General features: G+C 38.8%; 1 protein-coding gene across 4 annotated transcripts in view; it reads left to right on the top strand.

Annotated features, from left to right (window-relative positions):
* The first annotated feature begins 1,895 nt into the window (after positions 1-1,895).
* neil3 (nei-like DNA glycosylase 3) overlaps positions 1,896-20,947 on the top strand; it is a 47,981-nt gene continuing 28,929 nt past the window's right edge. For all 4 annotated transcript variants that reach the window (XR_009804931.1, XM_061891538.1, XM_061891540.1 and 1 more), the window contains exons 1-9: positions 1,896-2,117; positions 2,836-2,948; positions 8,232-8,366; positions 12,096-12,309; positions 14,411-14,485; positions 14,650-14,816; positions 19,681-19,844; positions 20,185-20,575; positions 20,754-20,898. Coding sequence is in view for 3 of the 4 variants with exons in the window: in XM_061891538.1 (XP_061747522.1) it covers positions 2,013-2,117; positions 2,836-2,948; positions 8,232-8,366; positions 12,096-12,309; positions 14,411-14,485; positions 14,650-14,816; positions 19,681-19,844; positions 20,185-20,575; positions 20,754-20,898 (1,509 nt within the window). In the remaining variant the exon portion in view is untranslated. The remainder of the gene's footprint in view (positions 2,118-2,835; positions 2,949-8,231; positions 8,367-12,095; positions 12,310-14,410; positions 14,486-14,649; positions 14,817-19,680; positions 19,845-20,184; positions 20,576-20,753; positions 20,899-20,947) is intronic.

Genomic DNA, 20,947 nt, shown 5'->3' with positions numbered 1-20,947 from the left:
ACTTTGAGTTCCTCCCGGATGGCAGAGCTTCTCACCCTATCTCTAAGGGAGAGCCCCGCCACACGGCGGAGGAAACTCATTTCGGCCGCTTGTACCCGTGATCTTATCCTTTCGGTCATGACCCAAAGCTCATGACCATAGGTGAGGATGTAAGCTATATTAGTAAGCTAATATATCAAATCAAATCAAATCCAGCTTTATTTAGAAAGAGCTTTCCATACATAAAAGAAATGCAACGCAAAGTGCTTTGCAAAGTAAAAACAATACCCCGGTGACCCGTACCTCCCATTATCACATACGTACGTACGCACGGACACCGATACCAAACACAAACACACACACAACATACACACATAAGCAACTACATAGACCAATGATTGCATAGCTGAGTACAGAGGACACATGCAAGTAAACACTATCACATCTTCACCAGGAGGTCATCAGACCACGGCCACCAGGACGCTGACACAGTATATATATATATATATATATATATATATATATATATATATATATATATATATATATATATATATATATACTGTATATATATGTATATATATATATATATATATATATATATATATATATATATATATATATATATATATATATATGTATATGATGGACCGCTCGTCAGGACCCAGGATGGACCGCTCGCCTGTGTATCGATTGGGGACATCTCTACACTGCTGATCCGCCTCCGCTTGAGATGGTCTCCTGTGGACGGGACTCTCGCTGCTGTCTTGGATCCGCTTTGGACCGAACTCTCGCGGCTGTGTTGGAGCCACTATGGATTGAACTTTCGCAGCATCATGTTAGACCCGCTCGACATCCATTGCTTTCGGTCCCCTAGAGGGCGGGGGGGGTTGCCCACATCTGAGGTCCTCTCCAAGGTTTCTCACAGTCAGCATTGTCACTGGCGTCCCACTGAATGTGAATTCTCCCTGCCCACTGGGTGTGAGTTTTCCTTGCCCTTTTGTGGGTTCTTCCGAGGATGTTGTAGTCGTAATGATTCGTGCAGTCCTTTGAGACATTTGTGATTTGGGGCTATATAAATAAACATTGATTGATTGATTGATTGATATATATATATATATATATACATATCTTGCAAAACTAATAGGATAAAAAGTAAAATACAAATGACATAAATAAAATAATTATTATTAGGTAAAAGCCAAATATAGCTAATATAGGAACTTACATCACATGTTACATTTGTTATAACACCTGTATAAGACTTTTAAAGTCATTTTGATAGTAGGCTAATATAGACACTTACATCATGTGTTGTCTTCATTATAACACTTATGTAAGACTTTAAATTTTTTGCCGGTCCAGACAGATTTTTTTTTAAATGTATTTTTGGTCCAATATGGCTCTTTCAACATTTTGGGTTGCCGACCGCTGCTCTAAACTTTAGCGTTAGTGTTCGGCTCGGCCCATTCTCTACAGAAGATGTGGTATTTTTGTAAAAGAAAAATGTTTGTCAACATTATTATGCTCCAGGCAAAACATTTTCTACATAAATGTCGATTTATGAAAGTATGGCCTACATTTTCTGATTGGCTTTATGGATTACAGTTATCAATCAAATGTAGGAGAATGATTAAGTGTAAAAAAAAAAAAAAAAAGCCCTTAAATTGATATCCTTGTTGAAAACATTTTAAAGTGATTTAGGTAGCCTTTTGGCTTTTTTTTATTTTCATTTTTTTTCATTCTATTTTTTATTATTACCCTATCTGTATTTGCATTTGTTTTCTTTCTTTGGTGTTGAAAGCGGCTTAACTTTTGTGTGAATTATAAATGTATGTTTGTTGTTCAATAAAAAAACAAAAAAAAAGAAAGAAATTTAAAAAAAAAAAGTGCTTGGCTCGGCTTACTTCCGGAAACACAGCGTACCGCGCATGCGTCAAATTGAAACGGCCGTGGCGGTAAAAGGAGTCACCTCCTTGCTAGGCTAGCAGTCAACAAAACATTGTTTTTACTCCAACTATCTGAAAACTAAGATGGTTGAAGGTCCGGGGTGCACATTGAACGGGGAGAAGATCCGCTCGAGGGTCCGTAAAGGACAAGAAGTGAAAGAGACGAGAGGCAGCATGTTCACGGCGAAGGTACGTCTTATGTAATGTGACGTCATGGCCATGCTAACTGCTGACTAGTTGTCTTATGTAATGTGACGTCATGGCCATGCTAACTGCTGACTAGTTGTCTTATGTAATGTGACGTCATGGCCATGCTAACTGCTGACTAGTTGTCTTATGTAATGTGACGTCATGGCCATGCTAACTGCTGACTAGTTGTCTTATGTAATGTGACGTCATGGCCATGCTAACTGCTGACTAGTTGTCTTATGTAATGTGACGTCATGGCCATGCTAACTGCTGACTAGTTGTCTTATGTAATGTGACGTCATGGCCATGCTAACTGCTGACTAGTTGTCTTATGTAATGTGACGTCATGGCCATGCTAACTGCTGACTAGTTGTCTTATGTAATGTGACGTCATGGCCATGCTAACTGCTGACTAGTTGTCTTATGTAATGTGACGTCATGGCCATGCTAACTGCTGACTAGTTGTCTTATGTAATGTGACGTCATGGCCATGCTAACTGCTGACTAGTTGTCTTATGTAATGTAACGTCATGGCCATGCTAACTGCTGACTAGTTGTCTTATGTAATGTGACGTCATGGCCATGCTAACTGCTGACTAGTTGTCTTATGTAATGTGACGTCATGGCCATGCTAACTGCTGACTAGTTTAGCGAAATCAAGTCAAAGACATTCAACTAAAGTTCATGTCTCAACAATAACGAGAAGTGTCTTTTGCAGGGAAGGGACACGGAGAGAAACATCGCCATCCAGCGGCTGCAAGGTTGTCAGTACACCGGCGTGGACACCCTGGGGAAAGAACTCTTCTTGTATTTCGGTGCACACACGATAAGGTATATTTATATATATATAATATAATATAATGCATTATAATCATGCACTTTGTGAACACTGACTCGGTCACTTGCTGCCCTTACGTCATTGTTTGCCAAATCTAGTCCCAAACAGTCTAAAAGTCGTGGCCACAACATTTTACACTTGCACAACAGGGGGGCGTGGCGGAAATCCAGATATCGATCAATATAGTCGATAGTATGACGATTGGATCGATATTAGCTTACCGAGATCGACATTTTTTACTTTCTGTTTTAACATTTTCTAACTATATATATTTTTTTTAATGTAAGAATTACGTATTCTTCTGTTGCATATGTTTTGCATGATACTGTCATATATTGCATATATTACGTAAGAATATAATATCATATAATATATCAGTCAGTATCATATACTGTGTATATAGTATGTAAATATTACATGTATTTTTATATTGCTACTACGGTAAATTTTAAGTCTATTGTATACCAGCATTATCCTTTCCATCCTTACACTTTCCATCCTTTCTAACTGAGCTACTGTGTGGAACAATTTTCCTTGTGGATCTATAGTTTGCCCAAGTCTATTATATATATATATATATATATATATATATATATATATATATATATATATATATATATATATATATATATATATATATACTGAGATGAGGAGGTGGCGACTTGTCCGCCCGATTGTAGCTGAGATAGGCTCCAGCGCCCACCGCGACCCCAAAGGGAATAAGCGGTAGGAAATGGATGGATGGAGATATATATATATATATATATATATATATATATGTATGTATGTATGTATGTGTATACATATATATATATATATATATATATATATGTGTGTATATATATATATATATATGTGTATACATATATATATATATATGTGTGTGTGTATACATATATATATGTGTATATATATATGTGTATACATATATATATATGTATATATATATATATATGTATATGTATATACATATATATATATAAGTATATATATATGTGTATACATATATATATATATAAGTATATATATATATATATGTATACATATATATATATATATATAAGTATATATATATATGTATACATATATATATAAATATATACATGTGTATATATATATATGTATATATATACATATATATGTGTATATATATGTATATGTATTTATATGTGTATATATATATATATATATATATATGTATATATATACATATATATGTGTATATATATACACACACGTATATATATACACGCACATATATATATATACATATATATATATATATATACATTTATTATATATATATATATATATATATATATATATATATATATATATATATATATATATATATATATATATATATAATATGTATATGTGGTTTATCCGTTATAAAGTGCTCAGAGCAGAATACACGTTTGATCAGGAAAAAAACAGGCTATTTCATCCCTACAAGCCTGTTTCGCAGATTTCCCTGCTCTTTCGGGCATTTTATTCCCCTGAAGAGCAGGGAAACACTATTCAAAAATTTCATTATTTGTACATTTCTATTCTAAGTATTTCAAAGCTAGCATTTGTACATTTCTATTCTAAGTATTTCAAAGCTAGGGTTGGAGTAGCTCTATTTTTGTTTATTTGACTAACATGTGATTTTTGTAAATACAATTTTAAAAATTAGCTTTTAGGGCAACACTTTGCATATTAGTTGTACGTCAGCAGCTGAAAGGAGTTTTTGCAACCTGTAACTTGTTTTGAAATGTTTGTTTTTAAATTATTAAATTATTTACCTAACAATATAATACGAGCACCCCCACAGGCTTGAAGGGATGAAATAGCCTATGTGTTTTATATATATATATATAAACATTTGCAAGCATATGATATACAAATAATCAAATGTCAATACATTGAAATAGACAGTATCATATCGTTTTTGACCTAACTTGTTATAAACTAATATATCAAATGCCATGCAATTTTCATTAATATTGCTTATCAGCGACTTATGTTCATCCCATCCATCCATTTTCTACCGCTTATTCCCTTTCGGGGTCGCGGGGGGCGCTGGCGCCTATCTCAGCTACAATCGGGCGGAAGGCAGGGTACACCCTGGACAAGTCGCCACCTCATCGCAGGGCCCACACAGATAGACAGACAACATTCACACTCACATTCACACACTAGGGCCAATTTGGTGTTGCCAATTATGTTCAACGTTTACAAAAAAGTAAACAAGTCTTTGACAGCCACGAATCAAAATAAACATTCACGATGCAGCGCATAAATAACATTGTCAGGTCTAGAACTGCCGAGTTTGGAGGGCAAATGATTGAATAATTTAGCACTCCATTTAAACTATGAAATGAACCTACCTAAAGAAGTTGTGGAGCTTGCTCCATTTTTTGCCCAACAAAATCATCATTTCACATTTTGCAATTGTTCATGTTTTCATTTTTTGATTCGCTCCTTACTCTGCATTTTGAGTGCTGCCTCACCTAAGTTCACCTAACACCTGATGTCCCTCCAGACCCTGATGCAGCCGGTGTATCTCTCGGAAAATCTCGGAACAATTCGGCTGTTCTCATTGTCGGTTAACCTTTGACACACGCTTGTTTGTTCCGATTAACGTTTATCATGCCATGTCTTAAACAGTTGAAAATGTAAGAAAAAAAGTAATATCGGGGTGTTTTTATCAAATTATTTGATGAAACATTTACGTTACAATTGTCCATTAACAGGTAAAAAGTCAAAGGTGGTCACGGCATGTTCTTTCAGTCAATGCAGGTCAATTTTTTAGGGCATTACGGCAAGTCACAAGGGCGGTCGCAGCACTTGCCGTGTTTAAATTCCAACCCTGCATTACCAAGTAGTTACAAGATCACATGGCTTGACTCACATGTGGCTTGCTCATATTAGCAGCAATGTAACTACAAAGTACAGGAATTTTTCAAAGGCAGTATAATACCTTCTTTCATTCATTAGTACCGCGGTACTTTATTATAGACTATCGAGGAGGTCTTAAGAAGTCTTAAATTCAACTATTCAAATTAAAAGTTTTAAAATGTGGACACTTCTCCTAAAATCTCATAAAAGGTGCTAAATACGATTTAGAAAAGTCTTGAAGTTTACTTTTATTTAAAACATGTATACACTCCAGTCTTGCTTTTAAATGTTTAGATTTTTGAGGACGCTAAAACGTAACTACAAAACGGAACTTAAGTAGACCACCTGTGCTTCCCGGTTGGAATTTATCGCGCACCGCCTAATGTGTTGTGCTCGCACAGTGGTGTGTTGTTGCAGCTGAGCAGAGCAGTGGAGAACACTTACGAAAGCACCCAGCAAAGGCAAATTACTTTCATAAGATGGGTGAGTGCAAGTTCAACGATTTGTGGCTCCGGAACGATCTATTTTATGCATGCTTGAAACTGGTGGATGGAAACGTATAAAGCAGGGGTGCCCACACTTTTTCTGCAGGCGAGCTACTTTGCAATTGACCAAGTCGAGGGGCTCTACCTCATTCATATATATATCATTTATATTTATTAATGTATGTAAGAGACGTTTTTGTTAACATGTTAAAGGTTTTTAATGATAATACAAGCATGTTTAACACATATAGATCCCTTTCTTTCATGAAGACAATAATATAAGTTGGTATGATTGTGATGACTTGCATTGATTGGAATCAGACATCCGTGATGATAACGTCCGCATTTTCAAATGGAGGAGAAAAAAAGTCCTCCTTTCTGTCCAATGCCAATGAAAGTGGTTGGTTTTTGGCATCTTATTTGTCCAGTGCCCATACTCCTTTTTATACACTTAACAAGAAAAACGTTGACGGCAAACTCCGTAGCTTGCTTGCTTGTGCACGCCAGCTTTTTGAGACTCTTATTTTGTTAGCACAGGCAAGATGAAGCAGTGCTTTTATTGTGAAGATGGGATCTGTGCCGTCAGTCTTTAGAGTTTTGATGGCAGGTACGGCACAAGAGTCTGTTGAAATAGGTGTTTCTCGCCTTCCTGTCGGTCATTTTATAATAATGAGCCCACAGCAGCCAGCGTCATGTCAAAAGACCCTCAGGTGCCGTGAATGTCAATCAATTGACGCACATTTTTTAATACCTGGCTAGCGATCGACTGACACACCCCCTGAGATCGACTGGTAGCTCGCGATCGACGTAATGGGCACCTCTGGTATAAAGTGTTTAGCACCCGGATGTGGAGCCATCGAGGAGGGAAGCGTTTGTAAAAATTGCGGTGAAAGTGATTGGAACGATAATGTCAAAGTCAAACATCCGTAAATCCGGGTAAATCCGTGTCAGAAGATGCTGAAACACCACAAACACTTGCACAACTTTTCAAGGATCAACTTAATCCCCTTAGGGAGTGTTAAGTGGGTAAAGTGGCGCCAATTTCTGAAGGAGATCAATATGAGATGTTTAGTAGTGAAGTCATAATATTACTTACAGTAAGCACACATTAATGTTTCTGTGCTGTTAGTGTACTCACAGCAGTAAGACTATTAAAACAACAGAGTTCTCTTATATTATTTCTAGTATTTATTCCAATAATTTCATGTCAGCTTGCATGCATAATATTTTCTCCAAGTTCATACAGCAAGTGACATGAAACGCCATGAAGGTTGTCTGTTTGTATACTCTGTTTATGGTGGGGTGAGCAAAGCAAAGAAAATTTGCCAATGTCATCTTGTAATGCTTGAATAAAAACTTGTCCTTGTTTATTTGCAATATGTTTTCAAAAAAGTCACAAAAAACAGGTACTGATATATTCATACATACCAGATACAAAATGAGCTGAGCAAATTTGAATATTATCTACATTAATCACATCCAAATTCTGTTTTGAGGTCTCCAAGCCATAATCGCCTTCTTTCTTTATAGACAATCGCTCTGTCTGCACTCTGTTTTTCACAAATGTGTGCAGATACAGAACTACTGTACATGTTTCTATGTATACCTTATTTATTATTATGATCAATCTTGGAGTTTGCCTCTTGATATATCTGTTTGCTCAATTCTGACAGCCGCAAAAACACTTCAAAAGTTAACCATTTAGCTAACAGTCCCTTTCCCAGACAATATATTGTTGTGCTTTCCTCTACTATTGCTGACGTTCTGCTTGTTGTTACATGAAAACACTAGATATGAAACACACTGCACCTTTTGTAAGAATAGTAGCTTTGACTTCACATGCTTTTGTCGTAGTTAATTGTGATCTTTCAAAACTCACCTTTGGAAGATGTATTTCTCTTCTTCTAGAGTCCACTTTGGCATGAATGGCTCGATGCGAATCAACTCCGCTGAGAGGAAACACAGCAGTGGCTCACTCCCAGTACTGGAAATACACCTGACTAATGACACCGTGTGCTTCTTTGACAGCACTGTGGAATTGAGGTAAAAGGGGGAAACTAGAGTAGCATTATTGAGGTCACACCAGTTCAACTTTGAGGTTCTATGGCCAAGTTCTGTTCTAAATTACAATTACTAGGATTACTAAAACACTGGAGCACAGGTGTCAAACTCAAACTTTTGTGGCCCACCAATGGCTGGAAATAATGTCTGTGAAAGTATTTTCTGGCTGAATGTATTTGTTCTTTTGATTTTGACAGGAGAAATCACTGCATATTAGAGCTAGGAATCTTTGGTCACCTCATTATTTGTTTCGATTCTGATTCTTGGAGTGATGATTTGATTCAGAATTATCCATCCATCCATTTTCAACCGCTTATTCGGAATCGGGTCGCAGGGAAAACACCCCCAAACTTCCCTCTCCAGAGCAACATTAGCAACTTCCTCCTGGGGAATCCCGATGCCTTCCCAGGCCATAAAGGAGATGTAATCCCCCCATCTGGTCCTTGGCCTGCTCCGGGGTCTCCTCCCAGTGGGACGCGCAACGAGGACCTCCCTAGGGAGACGCTCGTGAGGCATCCGCACGAGATGCCCGAACCACCTAAGCTGGCTCCTTTCCAAGTGAAGGACCAGCAGCTCTACTCTGAGTCTCTCTCGGTGACTGAACTTCTCACACTATCTCTAAGGGAGATGCCAGCCACCTTTCTCATTTCGCCCGCTTGTACCCGCGGTATTATTCTTTCGGTCATGACCCACAGGTGAGAGTAGGAATGTAGATAGCTCGGTAGACCGAGAGCTTTGCCTTCTGGCTCAGCTCTCGTCTTGTCACAACAGTGCGGCAGAGAGACTGCAATACTGCCCCAGCTGCACCGATTCTCCGCCTGATTTCCTTCTCCATCTTTCTCTCACTCGTGAACAAGACCCCGAGATACTTAAACTCGTCCGCCTGGGACAGAGTGTCGTTCTCTACCTAGACTGTACAAACCATAGGTTTCCTGCTGAAAACCATGGCCTCAGATTTGGAGATGCTCATCCATCATTCCAGCCGCTAAACACTTCGCTCCGAACCGATCCAGTGAGAGGTGAAGGCCATGAACCGAATGTGCCATCAGGACCACATCATCTGCAAACAGCAGTGATGCAACCTTTAGCCCCCCGAGACATATACCCTCTTCCTGCTCTGGTCACGACTCTGCCTAGAAATCCTGTCCATGAAAATCACGAACAGGATAGGTGACAGAACGCAGACCTGGCGGAGACAAACCCCCACTGGAAACTGATCCGACTTACATCCGGGCACCCGGACACAACTCTCGCTTTGGTTGTATAGAGATTGGATGGCCCTCAGCAGGGTTCCCCTCACCCAGTAGTCCCTCAGCACCTCCCACAGGATCTCCCGGGGGACCCGGTCATACACCCTCTCCAAATCCACAAAGCACATGTAGACTGGATAGGCACACTCCCAGGCCTTCTCCAGGATTCCCACAAGAGTAAGGAGATGGTCAGTTGTTCCACGTCTAGGACGCTACACCTTGCCCAAGGGTGACCAGGAACTATGTAAGGCGGGAGCGTTCAACTCCCTGAAGCTTTATACAAGCCCACATACCATTCAGAATCAATTCTTGATTAAACATAATGCTCGTACTATATTCTTTGGTAAATATATTATGACAACAAACTTTTCAAAACAGGTTACAGGTTGCAAAAACTCCTTTTGGCTGCTGATGCAGTGTTGGCCTAAAAAACTTATTAAATGTTATTTAAACTTTCTAAATGTTATTTAGAAAAATCACATAATTTTGATCAAATAAACGAAAATAGGCTAACTCCAATCCAATCCTAGCTTTGAAATACTTAGGATAGAAATTTAAAAATCAATTTAGAAAAACAAAACAAAAACTTAAAAAAGCAGCAGTATTCTTATGAATACATTTCCCTGAGACTGCCATTGTACCTGTGGGGGTGGGGTTATGGGCGTTGTCACATAACGTCATTGAATAATTTGCATAATCTACTATGATGATATGATTTTCTTAAAAAAATGTTTTGTGACTGTTTTTTTTTTACAACTGACTCTCCTTAGTTTTATCTTGCTGCTAAATGTGTTTTAACTCCTGTGCAACACTTTGTGAAACTTTTGTCTTTTCAAATGTGCTATATAGATAATGTCAATTGGATTGCACAAAAAAAAGGTAAGAAGAAAAGTATACATGCATTTAAAAACAAATCTGTTATTATTAATTAGTATTAAGATACATTTTTATATTGTTTTGCCATATTTCCAATTGTTGTTGCTTATTGTACAATGTACTTTGAGAATTTTTAAAGTGTCATTCTAGAGACTTTTAATGACTTAAAAAAAAAAGCAACAAATCTAATCTTCTGGTGTTATTATAAAATAAAAAGTAGTTCTGTCCTTCGATGTCCCTGGCGAAAGAGACAGGCTGCAGCAAGCATGACGTCACACTTGCTTCGCGCTGCTGCTCTTAAAAGCCGTCTCTGTCCTCTTAATATTTGCAGATTTTGCAGATCGCTGTCCCCGTGTCTATCTGCTTCTGTCCACATCACAGACATGCTGACAACACTCCAGACAATGGTGTGCGTCTTGTTTACATCCGGGTTCGGCAGCACTGTTTTCAGTGGTCGAGTTTTCGGTACCCATTCATCCATTTTCTACCGTTTGTCCCTCACGAGATTGGGGGGGTGCTGGAGCCTATCCTAGCTGTGCAGTGTACTTATTAATGACGAAAAGTTATATCTCTCTGCACTTATCGCAATTAATTTTGAGTTAACCATAAACAAAATGCAATTTTAATCGCAATATTTTAATCGGGGTCTTTCTGTGTGGAGTTTGCATGTTCTCATTGTAACTGTGTAGGTTCCCTCCGGGTACTCTGGCTTCCTCCCACCTCCAAAGACGTGCACCCGGGGATAGGCCCCTACCGACTCCAAAGACATGCACCCAGGGATTAGTTGATTGGCAACACTAAATGGTGCCGAGTGTGTGAATGTGAGTGTGAATGTTGTCTGTCTATCTGTGTTGGCCCTGTGATGAGGTGGCGACTTGTCCAGGGTGTACTCCGCCTTCTGCCCGAGTGCAGCTGGTATAGGCTCCAGCACCATCGTGTCCCCGACAGGGACAAACGATTGAAAATGGACAGATGGATGGACATATATAATACATTTGATTTGTTTTAATTGATTCTCAAAAATCATGAACCGATTTAGAACCAAATAAATAAAAATCACGATTTGGATGTAAATTGTTTTTGGGAGGCCACATCTTTAAAACTTTATTATTATCTGCGCATGCAACAAGATATTCCAAGTTTTTTTGGGTTAGGAAAAATAAATGCTGTACATAAATATCTGCATGTCACCTTGACTTACGATTTCAAAGCAAGTTATCTTTTGGTAAAAATTATAATATTCTAACATGATTTTCTATGCGCATTTACTGTTGCAAGCGGCCCTCTTAAGGCAGCCATAATTGCCCACACTAAAAAAAAACAGTTTGACAGCCCTGCAGTAGAGTGACGGCATAGGGGATCTTTGCACAAGTTTCTTAAAAACAGCAGTGTGGTCCTGTCATATTTGCGACCACTGATTTGTTCTATATGATAATAACACTGACAAGTCACAGGTCCGGCAGTGACCCGGAACAGACCTTGCAGGAAATTTGGGAACTTCCACTGTAAATAAATAAAAGGCAGCAGAAGCCTATACACACACACACACACACACACACACTGCACTACCTGTTTGTGCTTACAGGTTGACAGACGACTGCGAGCAGAGGCTGAGAGCTCTTCAGGCCCTGGATGTGTGCTCCCCGAAGTTCAGCTTCATCCGCTCAGCGGAGGCAGTGAGACGGCGCGGAGGCAGGATGCTCTGCGACGTCCTCCTCGACCAGGCCGTCATGCCGGGAGTCGGCAACATCATTAAAAATGAAGCCCTGTTCGACGCGGGCCTACACCCGGCCGTGAAGGTAGGCTGGAGATGACGGATGGTGTGCAGCCGAGGGGGGGAGATGAGTTTGGAAACGCGAGACAACCTCCTCTCACACAACTTTCAGCTTGTGTTTTATCAAGTGATGCATGGCGTTGGGAGGAAATGAGGCGAAGGCAAAGAAAAGAAGGCAGTGCAGCATTTGCAAAATAAACTGCATTTATGCGTAATAGATGCTTGACAAGTGCAATAGCCCTCAAATTATTTTCTAACAGGTGAACCAGCAATACCTCCACCAAACTCTGGTACAGTTAGACAATTATATGTCCTTTTTTTTTTCTATTTTTCCACACTTTTGGTTGTTTTTGCTCATTAGATGTACTTGTATTAGGTGTAAGAGCTGATTTTACAAAATGCTCAGTTTAGATTGACACTGTCAGCCCAGTATTCATTTAACTATAATCAGCCTTATGGGAGGATCAAAAATAACAAAAGAAGTGCTGCAGTTCTATATCATTGCGAACTGCAACCAGGGTATAATTGCATACAAGGTTGTCCCAAGCCATATGGAATTATATTAGTTTGCATCTAAAATGACCAATATGTGTGTTTACTTGTGTGAAGCTGGACAGCCAGTTGACATTTAAATGTTCTAAAAGTTCGATCTGCGCTTCTGCCATGCAAGTCACTGTCGTGGGGTCCTTGGGCAAGACACTTCACCTTTGCTCCCAGTACCGCTCACATTGATGTATAAAAGTGAATAAATGTTTGGCGGTGCTTGGAGGGGCTGCAGGTGCAAATTGGCAGCCACACTTTTGTCAGTCTGTGGCTACAAATGTAGCTTACCACCATTGTGGTGTGAATGTGGAGTGAATCAATGATGTTCTCACTTCTCTGTGAAGCGCTTTGAGAGTCTATAAAAGTGCTATATAAATCTAAAAGTCTTATACATTGTTACAAAGGGTCTACATGGTAGAAAAGGCTACTGTGAGTTAGCGGCTACACAACAGCTTAGCACACAAGCTAGACATTTGTAATAAGTGTCCTTAAATGAACAAAAAAAAATGAAACGTGACATTTGTCAATATAAACAAGTATCAAATAATTATAGTTACATATCATTTACACATACAAAGTCTCCAAGGCAGAAATATCTTAGTAAGCATCCAGTAACAAACGTGTCCGCATCACCCGATTCACTGCGTCTTTAGGTTAACTTAATATAAAGTCGTTTCGAGGCGTTGCAAAAAAACAACAACGATTAACCACTCCAATTCAACTTAAAGACACCGTACGTCCATTCTGGGCGGTCAATAATAAGTTTAAGTTATGTGTTTATCAGACCCAAAATTAGGGGCTCACCAAAAAAATCAATTCACATCTGAATCGTGATTCTTATTCATCCCGATTCTAAATTGATTCATAATTAAAAAACAAACAAACATTTGTTTACTTTTTAAAAAAAATATTGTTTAAAAAATTACGATTTTTGGCCATTCACCCACCACTATATATATATATATATATATATATATATATATATATATATATATATATATATATGTGTATATATATATATATATATATATATATATATATATATATATATATGTATATGTGTGTGTATTTATCCGACCAAAAATAGTTTTTCTAACTTGTAACTGTCTCATTATTACAATTATTATAATGGGTTGAATCGAGAATCTATTTTGAATCAAATTGTCACCCCAGGAATCAGAACACCCCTATTCAACATTGTTCTCTGTTCGATTAATTTCACCTGCTCAAGCCATTTTCAACATCCCACACTAAAAAGAAAAAAAAATCAAAGTACGATTGATTTGCTTTGATATCAAAATACAATTGTTATCAACCAATACTCCAGACTCCAATATCTTATCTGTATCATATTGAAGAAGTGAAAAAGTTGCATTGGGACACCCCGCTTATATAACATATGTCTTTTATTTGTTAGGTTGGTTAGTTAGCAGGGTTACGCAAATAAAAGTATCAGATTTTCGCATTTGTAAAGAGGTGCCTGTACTTACCATATGTACAGAATGTATAGATGTTGTACATATGAGGTGGGTTTTTTATGTTCTATATATTTAAACTATTTCTTGTGGTTTCTTCTTCCTCAGGTTGAGCAGCTGTCAGAACAGCAGGTCCTCCACTTGGTGAAGATGACGCGTGATTTCACTCTTCTTTTCTACAAAGTAAGACACTAGCTGCTCGTATCTTGTGACATTCATTCTTTTTTCTACAGTTAACTTTTAACTGATATCATAAAATCCTCCAATAGAGTGTACGAGTAACAAGCAGGTAAGTAAAGGTAAATGTTATTCCCCCTATCTTTATCATGTGCATGTTTTCTTGGCAGTGTCGCAAGTCTGGCTCTCCCCTCCACAAACATTACAGCGTGTACAAGCGCCCCCAGTGCCGCCTGTGCGCCAGTAGCATCACCGTTTGTCGTCTTGGCGACAACGGCAGGATGACGTACTTCTGCGACCGCTGTCAGAAAGCGGATGCCAGAAGTGTTACTGTCAGGTGGGAATGCCGTTTTACCTTTTTTTTTTTTTCATGCAATTTCGTAGTCAACTGATGGCAGTATAACGACCACATTCTACTATACTGAACTTTTGATTGACAATGTCCGTGGTGCATTTTTTTTTTAAACAAGTTTTTGTTTTGAAAGAAGGTAACCAGAATGTTAAGACAACGCTGGGTCAATATCAACATAAGGTGCTTTTAAGACCTCCTATTTCCTCCATAAAATCTGAGATTTCCCATCATACTTCATATTCATTGTATTAAGTACCGTATTTTTCGGACTATAAGTCGCAGTTTTTTTCATAGTTAGGCCGGGGGTGCGACTTATACTCAGGAGCGACTTATGTGTGAAATTATTAACACATTACCGTAAAATATCAAATAATATTTTTTAGCTCATTCACGTAAGAGACTAGACGTATAAGAATTAATGGGATTTATGGATTAGGAGTGAGAGATAGTTTGGTAAAGGTATAGCATGTTCTATATGTTATAGTTATTTGAATGACTCTTACCATAATATGTTAGGTTAACATAGCAGTTGGTTATTTATGCCTCATATAACCTACACTTATTCAGCCTGTTGTTCACTATTCTTTATTTATTTTAAATTGCCTTTCAAATGTCTATTCTTGGTGTTGGATTTTATCAAAAACATTTCCCCCAAAAATGCAATTTATACTCCAGTGCGACTTATGTATGTTTTTTTTCCTTTTTTATTATGCATTTTCGGCCGGTGCGCCTTATAATCCGGAGCGATTTATACTCCGAAAAAGATGTTATGCTTTTGGAAATGCATGTTGGTCAAGCTCCCACATTTTTTTTAAATGACTGCCAGTTAAAAAAAAAGTAATGCAAAATATGGCCACCCTGTCAAGGGCCTATTTAAATTACAATGAATAGATTGTAATAGCAAAGTGATTCGGGCAGCACAACTTCAAGAAGAAACCTAATTGGTGCGATTTATACTCCGGAGCGATTTATAATCTGAAAAATACGGTAATTGTGATTATTCTGTCCAAAATTGCAATTGCAATCTGATTTGCTATTTTCATACATAGAAATGCATAAAACTGCAAAAATAACAAGTTGCAGAAAAGCTTTTATATTAATAGATTTGTCACAATGACAGTGCACAATCTTTACAACCTCCAAGTACACACAAAATACGATGACAATGACAACATGCGTACGAGTGTACTCAGCAACTAGCCACTGTTTCAGTCTGTAATGAAAAAAGACAAAATGCTGCTTGTAATGTCAATCAATCAATCAATGTTTATTTATATAGCCTTAAATCACAAGTGTCTCAAAGGGCTGCACAAACCACAACAATATGTCACTGAAAACATGAGACATATTCTTTTAAGTGCAAAATATTCATCAGATCCACAAACATAATGTTTAAAACTGATATGAAAATAGAACATAAACTTTCAAAATTACTCATTCTATCAAATAAGTGGTTGTGGAAAATAAAACCATGTAAAACAAAAACTATTTTTACACATGCTGTAGTTATCAAAACAGTGTGTACGACATGCCAAAGTTACACACTTCCAATGGAATAAAACTGGAAATATTATAAACCCAACATTAAGAGACACATTGTTATTAAAATGTGTGTAAATGTTTAAATGTTTATAATAAAGCTTCAGTTTTCTTATTCTTATACATTTTCTAGACCAGTGTTTTTCAACCTTTGTTGAGGCAAAACACATTTTTTTAATTAAAAAATACGGAGGCACACCACCAGCAGAAAATGTTAAAAAATGAAACTCCACCAGGTGGTTGTGCCTTATTTTGAGTTTGTTGGTGTTTTCTGGTGTGTAGTGCTTTAGTTCAAGTTTTGCGTTGTTATTTTGGTGGCCTTTCCTGTTTTGTTGGTATTTTCCTGTAGCATTTTTATGTGTTCCTTTGAGCGCTAGTCTCCACACCTGCAAGCAAGACTATTCAAGTTGTTGCTATCCTTCTTTGTGTGGACATTGTTGTTTGTCATGTCATGTACGGATGTACTTTGTGGACGCCGTCTCTGCTCCACACACTGCAAGTTTTTGCTGTCGTCCAGCATTCTGTTTCTGTTTACTTTGTAGCCAGTTTAGTTTTCCTTTTTTTTGTTGCATAGCCATCTCTATGCCTCAGTGTATTTTTCTTTCCCATTTGGCAATTTTTGGTTTAAGCGTTACACACCTTTCTACCTTTTGCATATTGGGTACACGACAAATCGTCTTCATCTCACCTGACACATTCTGACTTTTACAACACAATGAACTACCTGCTGCCACCTACTGACGTGGAGTATTACATGGTTACCCTGCCAATCTCTACACAGCACAGAAACTAAGTAACCGCACATTATTTGTAGATTATAATCAGAGGTGGGTAGAGTAGCCAGAAATTGTACTCAAGTAAGAGTACTGTTACTTTAGAGTTTTATTACTCAAGTAAAAGTAAAAATTATGTTGTGAAAAAACTACTCAAGTACTTAGTAACTGATGTGTAACATGTTCGTTTAACGATGACGGCAACAAGTAATGCACAAAAACATAAAAATAACAATGAACAAATTCACAACAAGGAATATCTCTTAAGCAACTAAAACATTACTATATATTAAATAATATATATTTGCTTTTACACTGTATTGAAAAAAAATTAGAAAATGAATTGTAGCTTTGCACCATCATCACACTATTACCTAAGTTTTATATTCATAAATGTAAGTTCCTCTATACCCGACCTGTTTTTTGTGCCTTTACAAAAGATTTAGAACTCTACATTAAAACACTCTACCTCTAACAAGCAAAACCTGTGAAAACGACGATGCTGTGTTCCAAATTTAAGTTATTTACTGAGATTGAGTGAGCCTATGGCTTTGCACTTTGTTTATTTTATATACATATATTTTTTTTTAATTCTATTTTAGTTACTTTGAATTTACAACCCCCTGGCGCTGTTTTGTACGTTTTTTATAATGTTTTGTACTTACTTTGAATATTATTTTCAACTGTTTGTAAAGGTTGAAATTTATAAATAAAGGTTTATTAAAAAAAAGTGCAGTTAATCATGTGACCGCCTGGCTCTGTTTGATTGGTGAAACGGAGTCAAACGTCACCAGTGACTGCATTTGATTGGTGAAACGGAGTCAAACGTCACCAGTGACCGCATTTGATTGGTGAAACGCAGGCATGTGATGGATCCTACTTTGAAGGTCTGTCTGACAAACCAAAACAAACAAAGCGTGCATTAACAGATTGATAAAAATCAGTAGCGAGTAGCGAGCTGAATGTAGATAAATGGAGCGGAGTAAAAGTAGCATTTCTACTCTAAAAATATACTCAATTAAAAGTAAAAGTATGTTGCATTAAAACTACTCTTAGAAGTACAATTTATCCCAAAAGTTACTGAAGTAAATGTAACAGAGTAAATGTAGAGCATTACTACCCACCTCTGATTATAATTATTTATTTGCAAAAAAATATATTTTTTGACCAATTAGGTGAAGTTGCATAATTTCCCACGGCACACCAGACAATATCTAGTGTGCCGCGGCACAGTGGTTGAAAAACGCTGTTCTAGATGACTGAGTGATTCTGATTAGGACACCTCTGCATGTTACAAAAATGCAAAGACAACAATAAACATAAAAACAATTGTTATATAAACATTATTTTCATAAATTTTGTCAGGCTTTGCTACTGTGCTAATGAACAGGCTGGCGTTTATGCAGTCGATTTACCCGTGGATAATGTATTTAATGATTTTGTAAGTAGCGCCAAAAGAGTAGTTTGTGACTACTGTCCATTTTAACATCTGACATGATAAAACAACACAGCTTTGGTGCAATTGCCAGTCTTTGTAGGAAAAAACAAGCCCGGGAAGCTTCCCAGCTAGAACATTCCAGCTCCGAGGGGCCATCTTTGCAGGCAGATGGGCCTGGCAGGGCGCAGGAAGTGTGTGTGGAAAGTGTGTTTGCCAGACAGGGCGCAGGCTCCACGCCTCCTGGCTGGCGTTTGAGCAGAGCTTAGCGCCCTGAAGTCCTTACAACACATTACACAGCTGATGGAGCAATCTGCCAGCAAAGTTTGCTGTGGGCCACCGCAGCCATCCTTCCATCCTTCCCTCTCACCCACCTCACCACCGCCGAGCGACCTTCTTGTCAAACACAGCGCTGCCTAGTGTCGCAGCGCTAATGTGTGTGTGCTCGCAGCATTGAGACGCAACACGCCGCCTGCTGGTGCTTCCTCACCAGCTGCTGCAACTGCAAATGTTTACTTTTCTTCCTGCTGCTGTCTTTATTAGCTAGATGCTCTTTTTGTCCCACTTTCAGTTCCTAATTAGGAGGATTCACTTATACATGAATCTAGCATATATACACTAAATAAATAAAGAATACATGCCTAAATGTGTCATCCGCTCATGGCTGATTAAAGCTGCGTAGCTTATGTGCCTAAACTGCAAAGAGGAAGGCAATTAACTAGAGACAGTTGATAAATGAAGAGAGGCTGAATTAGACAACTCTTGACATAGAACACCTTTATTGTTCAACTTAATAATGATTTGGAACACATGCAGATAACAGTGGTGAGGACCAAACTGCTCCGCCAGCATTAATACCACCATTTATAAGCCCCAAGGTACAACGTGTAGAAAAAAAGGAGCAGTTTTTAGTCTGGAATTGATTGTAATTCCTGCAGTATTTGACTATTTACCGAGAATGTGGTAGTGGTTTGTGTAGCCCTTTGAGACACTAGTGATTTAGGGCTATATAAGTAAACATTGATTGATTGATTGATTGATAATTCCAATTCAGTGACTAACATTGAACTAATTTCTTTGTCCATCTTGTTTTTCTTTCCAGCACACTTCCTGTCAGGAACAGTCTGATCGGCTGGGTCAGCAGCAGGGGAGCCGATGAAAAGGTAGCAAGGAAGGAGGAGGAAGACTGGGCCTGTCACCTGTGTACCCTCATCAACCGGCCAGGCGCCAGCACCTGTGACGCCTGCCTCACTCCCAGAGCTCAGGGTGAGCAGAGTCTCCACCAGCCTGCTTCTTCCACTTCCACTCCCAGACATGCTCCCTTGTGGGCCATGCCTTTGAAATATTCCACACAATGAGTAATTAGCTCTTTTATCTTGACGCGAGCATTAATTTTGGCACTCAGACTACACTTCTGGGAGCCAACGAACTGCATTTTATTTTCACACATCTACCATAGTTACATTTATTGTTTGCGCCGAGCTGCACCAAAATTGCCCTAAAGGGAGGAGTTATGGGACCGGAGGACTTGCAGGAGTGCATTAAAATGTTGGCTGGTATTTTTTTATTTGATAAGTGTGCATGTAACAACATGAATTGTTTTCAGTTCAACAAGAGGCCACCGTCTCTGATGGATGGCCGCCGCCCTCCACCAGTCTGGTGCGCTACCCCTGCGCTGCCTTCAAGAAGCCTCAGGAGGAGCGCAAACTCAACTGGCGCGCTGCATTTGGGACTTCCACGCTGATTTTCTCAGACTTGAGCGAGCAGCCAAGGCCCGCAGACTCCCCGCTCTGCAGTAATTTGAATTATTCGCCGCCCGAGCGAGAGGGCCCGTTTAAATCCGGCGCCTGCCAAGGGACGCCGGGCCCCAATTACGCCTCTGGTGGCAGGCAGAGGCAGCGCGCCCAACCGCCCGCTGGGGAAACGCTGGCCTCGTACAGTCAGCCGTTGAAGAAAATGAAAATTGATCACAGTCCTTCTCCCGGTAACAAGTCAGGGTGAGTGAATCGCTCTTCACAATAAGAAGACAAATTCTTTGCAGCCTCCCATGATTAAAACAAAGCGGCAGAGTGCTGCAGGGCATGAATCATGGAAATACTCCCGACATGTGGCTTGTCTGAGGGTACTTAGTCAAGTTTTATTTCAGACTTAAGACACTTTTATCTCCTCTGACAGTGCGCCGGGTCCCTCAGCCCCCCCTTGTTGTGCGTCCCACGGCCGCCCGGCTCTTCTCCGAGTGGTCCACAAGGACGGGGACAATAAGGGACGACACTTTTACGTCTGCTCGCTGCCCAGAGAGACACAGTGTAAATTCTTTGAGGTGAGAATGGAACTCTCCTCCTTGTCTTATCCCGCACACTTTGCCTGGA

The sequence above is a fragment of the Nerophis ophidion genome, linkage group LG29, assembly GCF_033978795.1.
Source record: "Nerophis ophidion isolate RoL-2023_Sa linkage group LG29, RoL_Noph_v1.0, whole genome shotgun sequence".
In the NCBI taxonomy this organism is placed as follows: Eukaryota; Metazoa; Chordata; class Actinopteri; order Syngnathiformes; family Syngnathidae; genus Nerophis; species Nerophis ophidion.
This window is presented reverse-complemented; position numbering and strand designations above follow the sequence as displayed.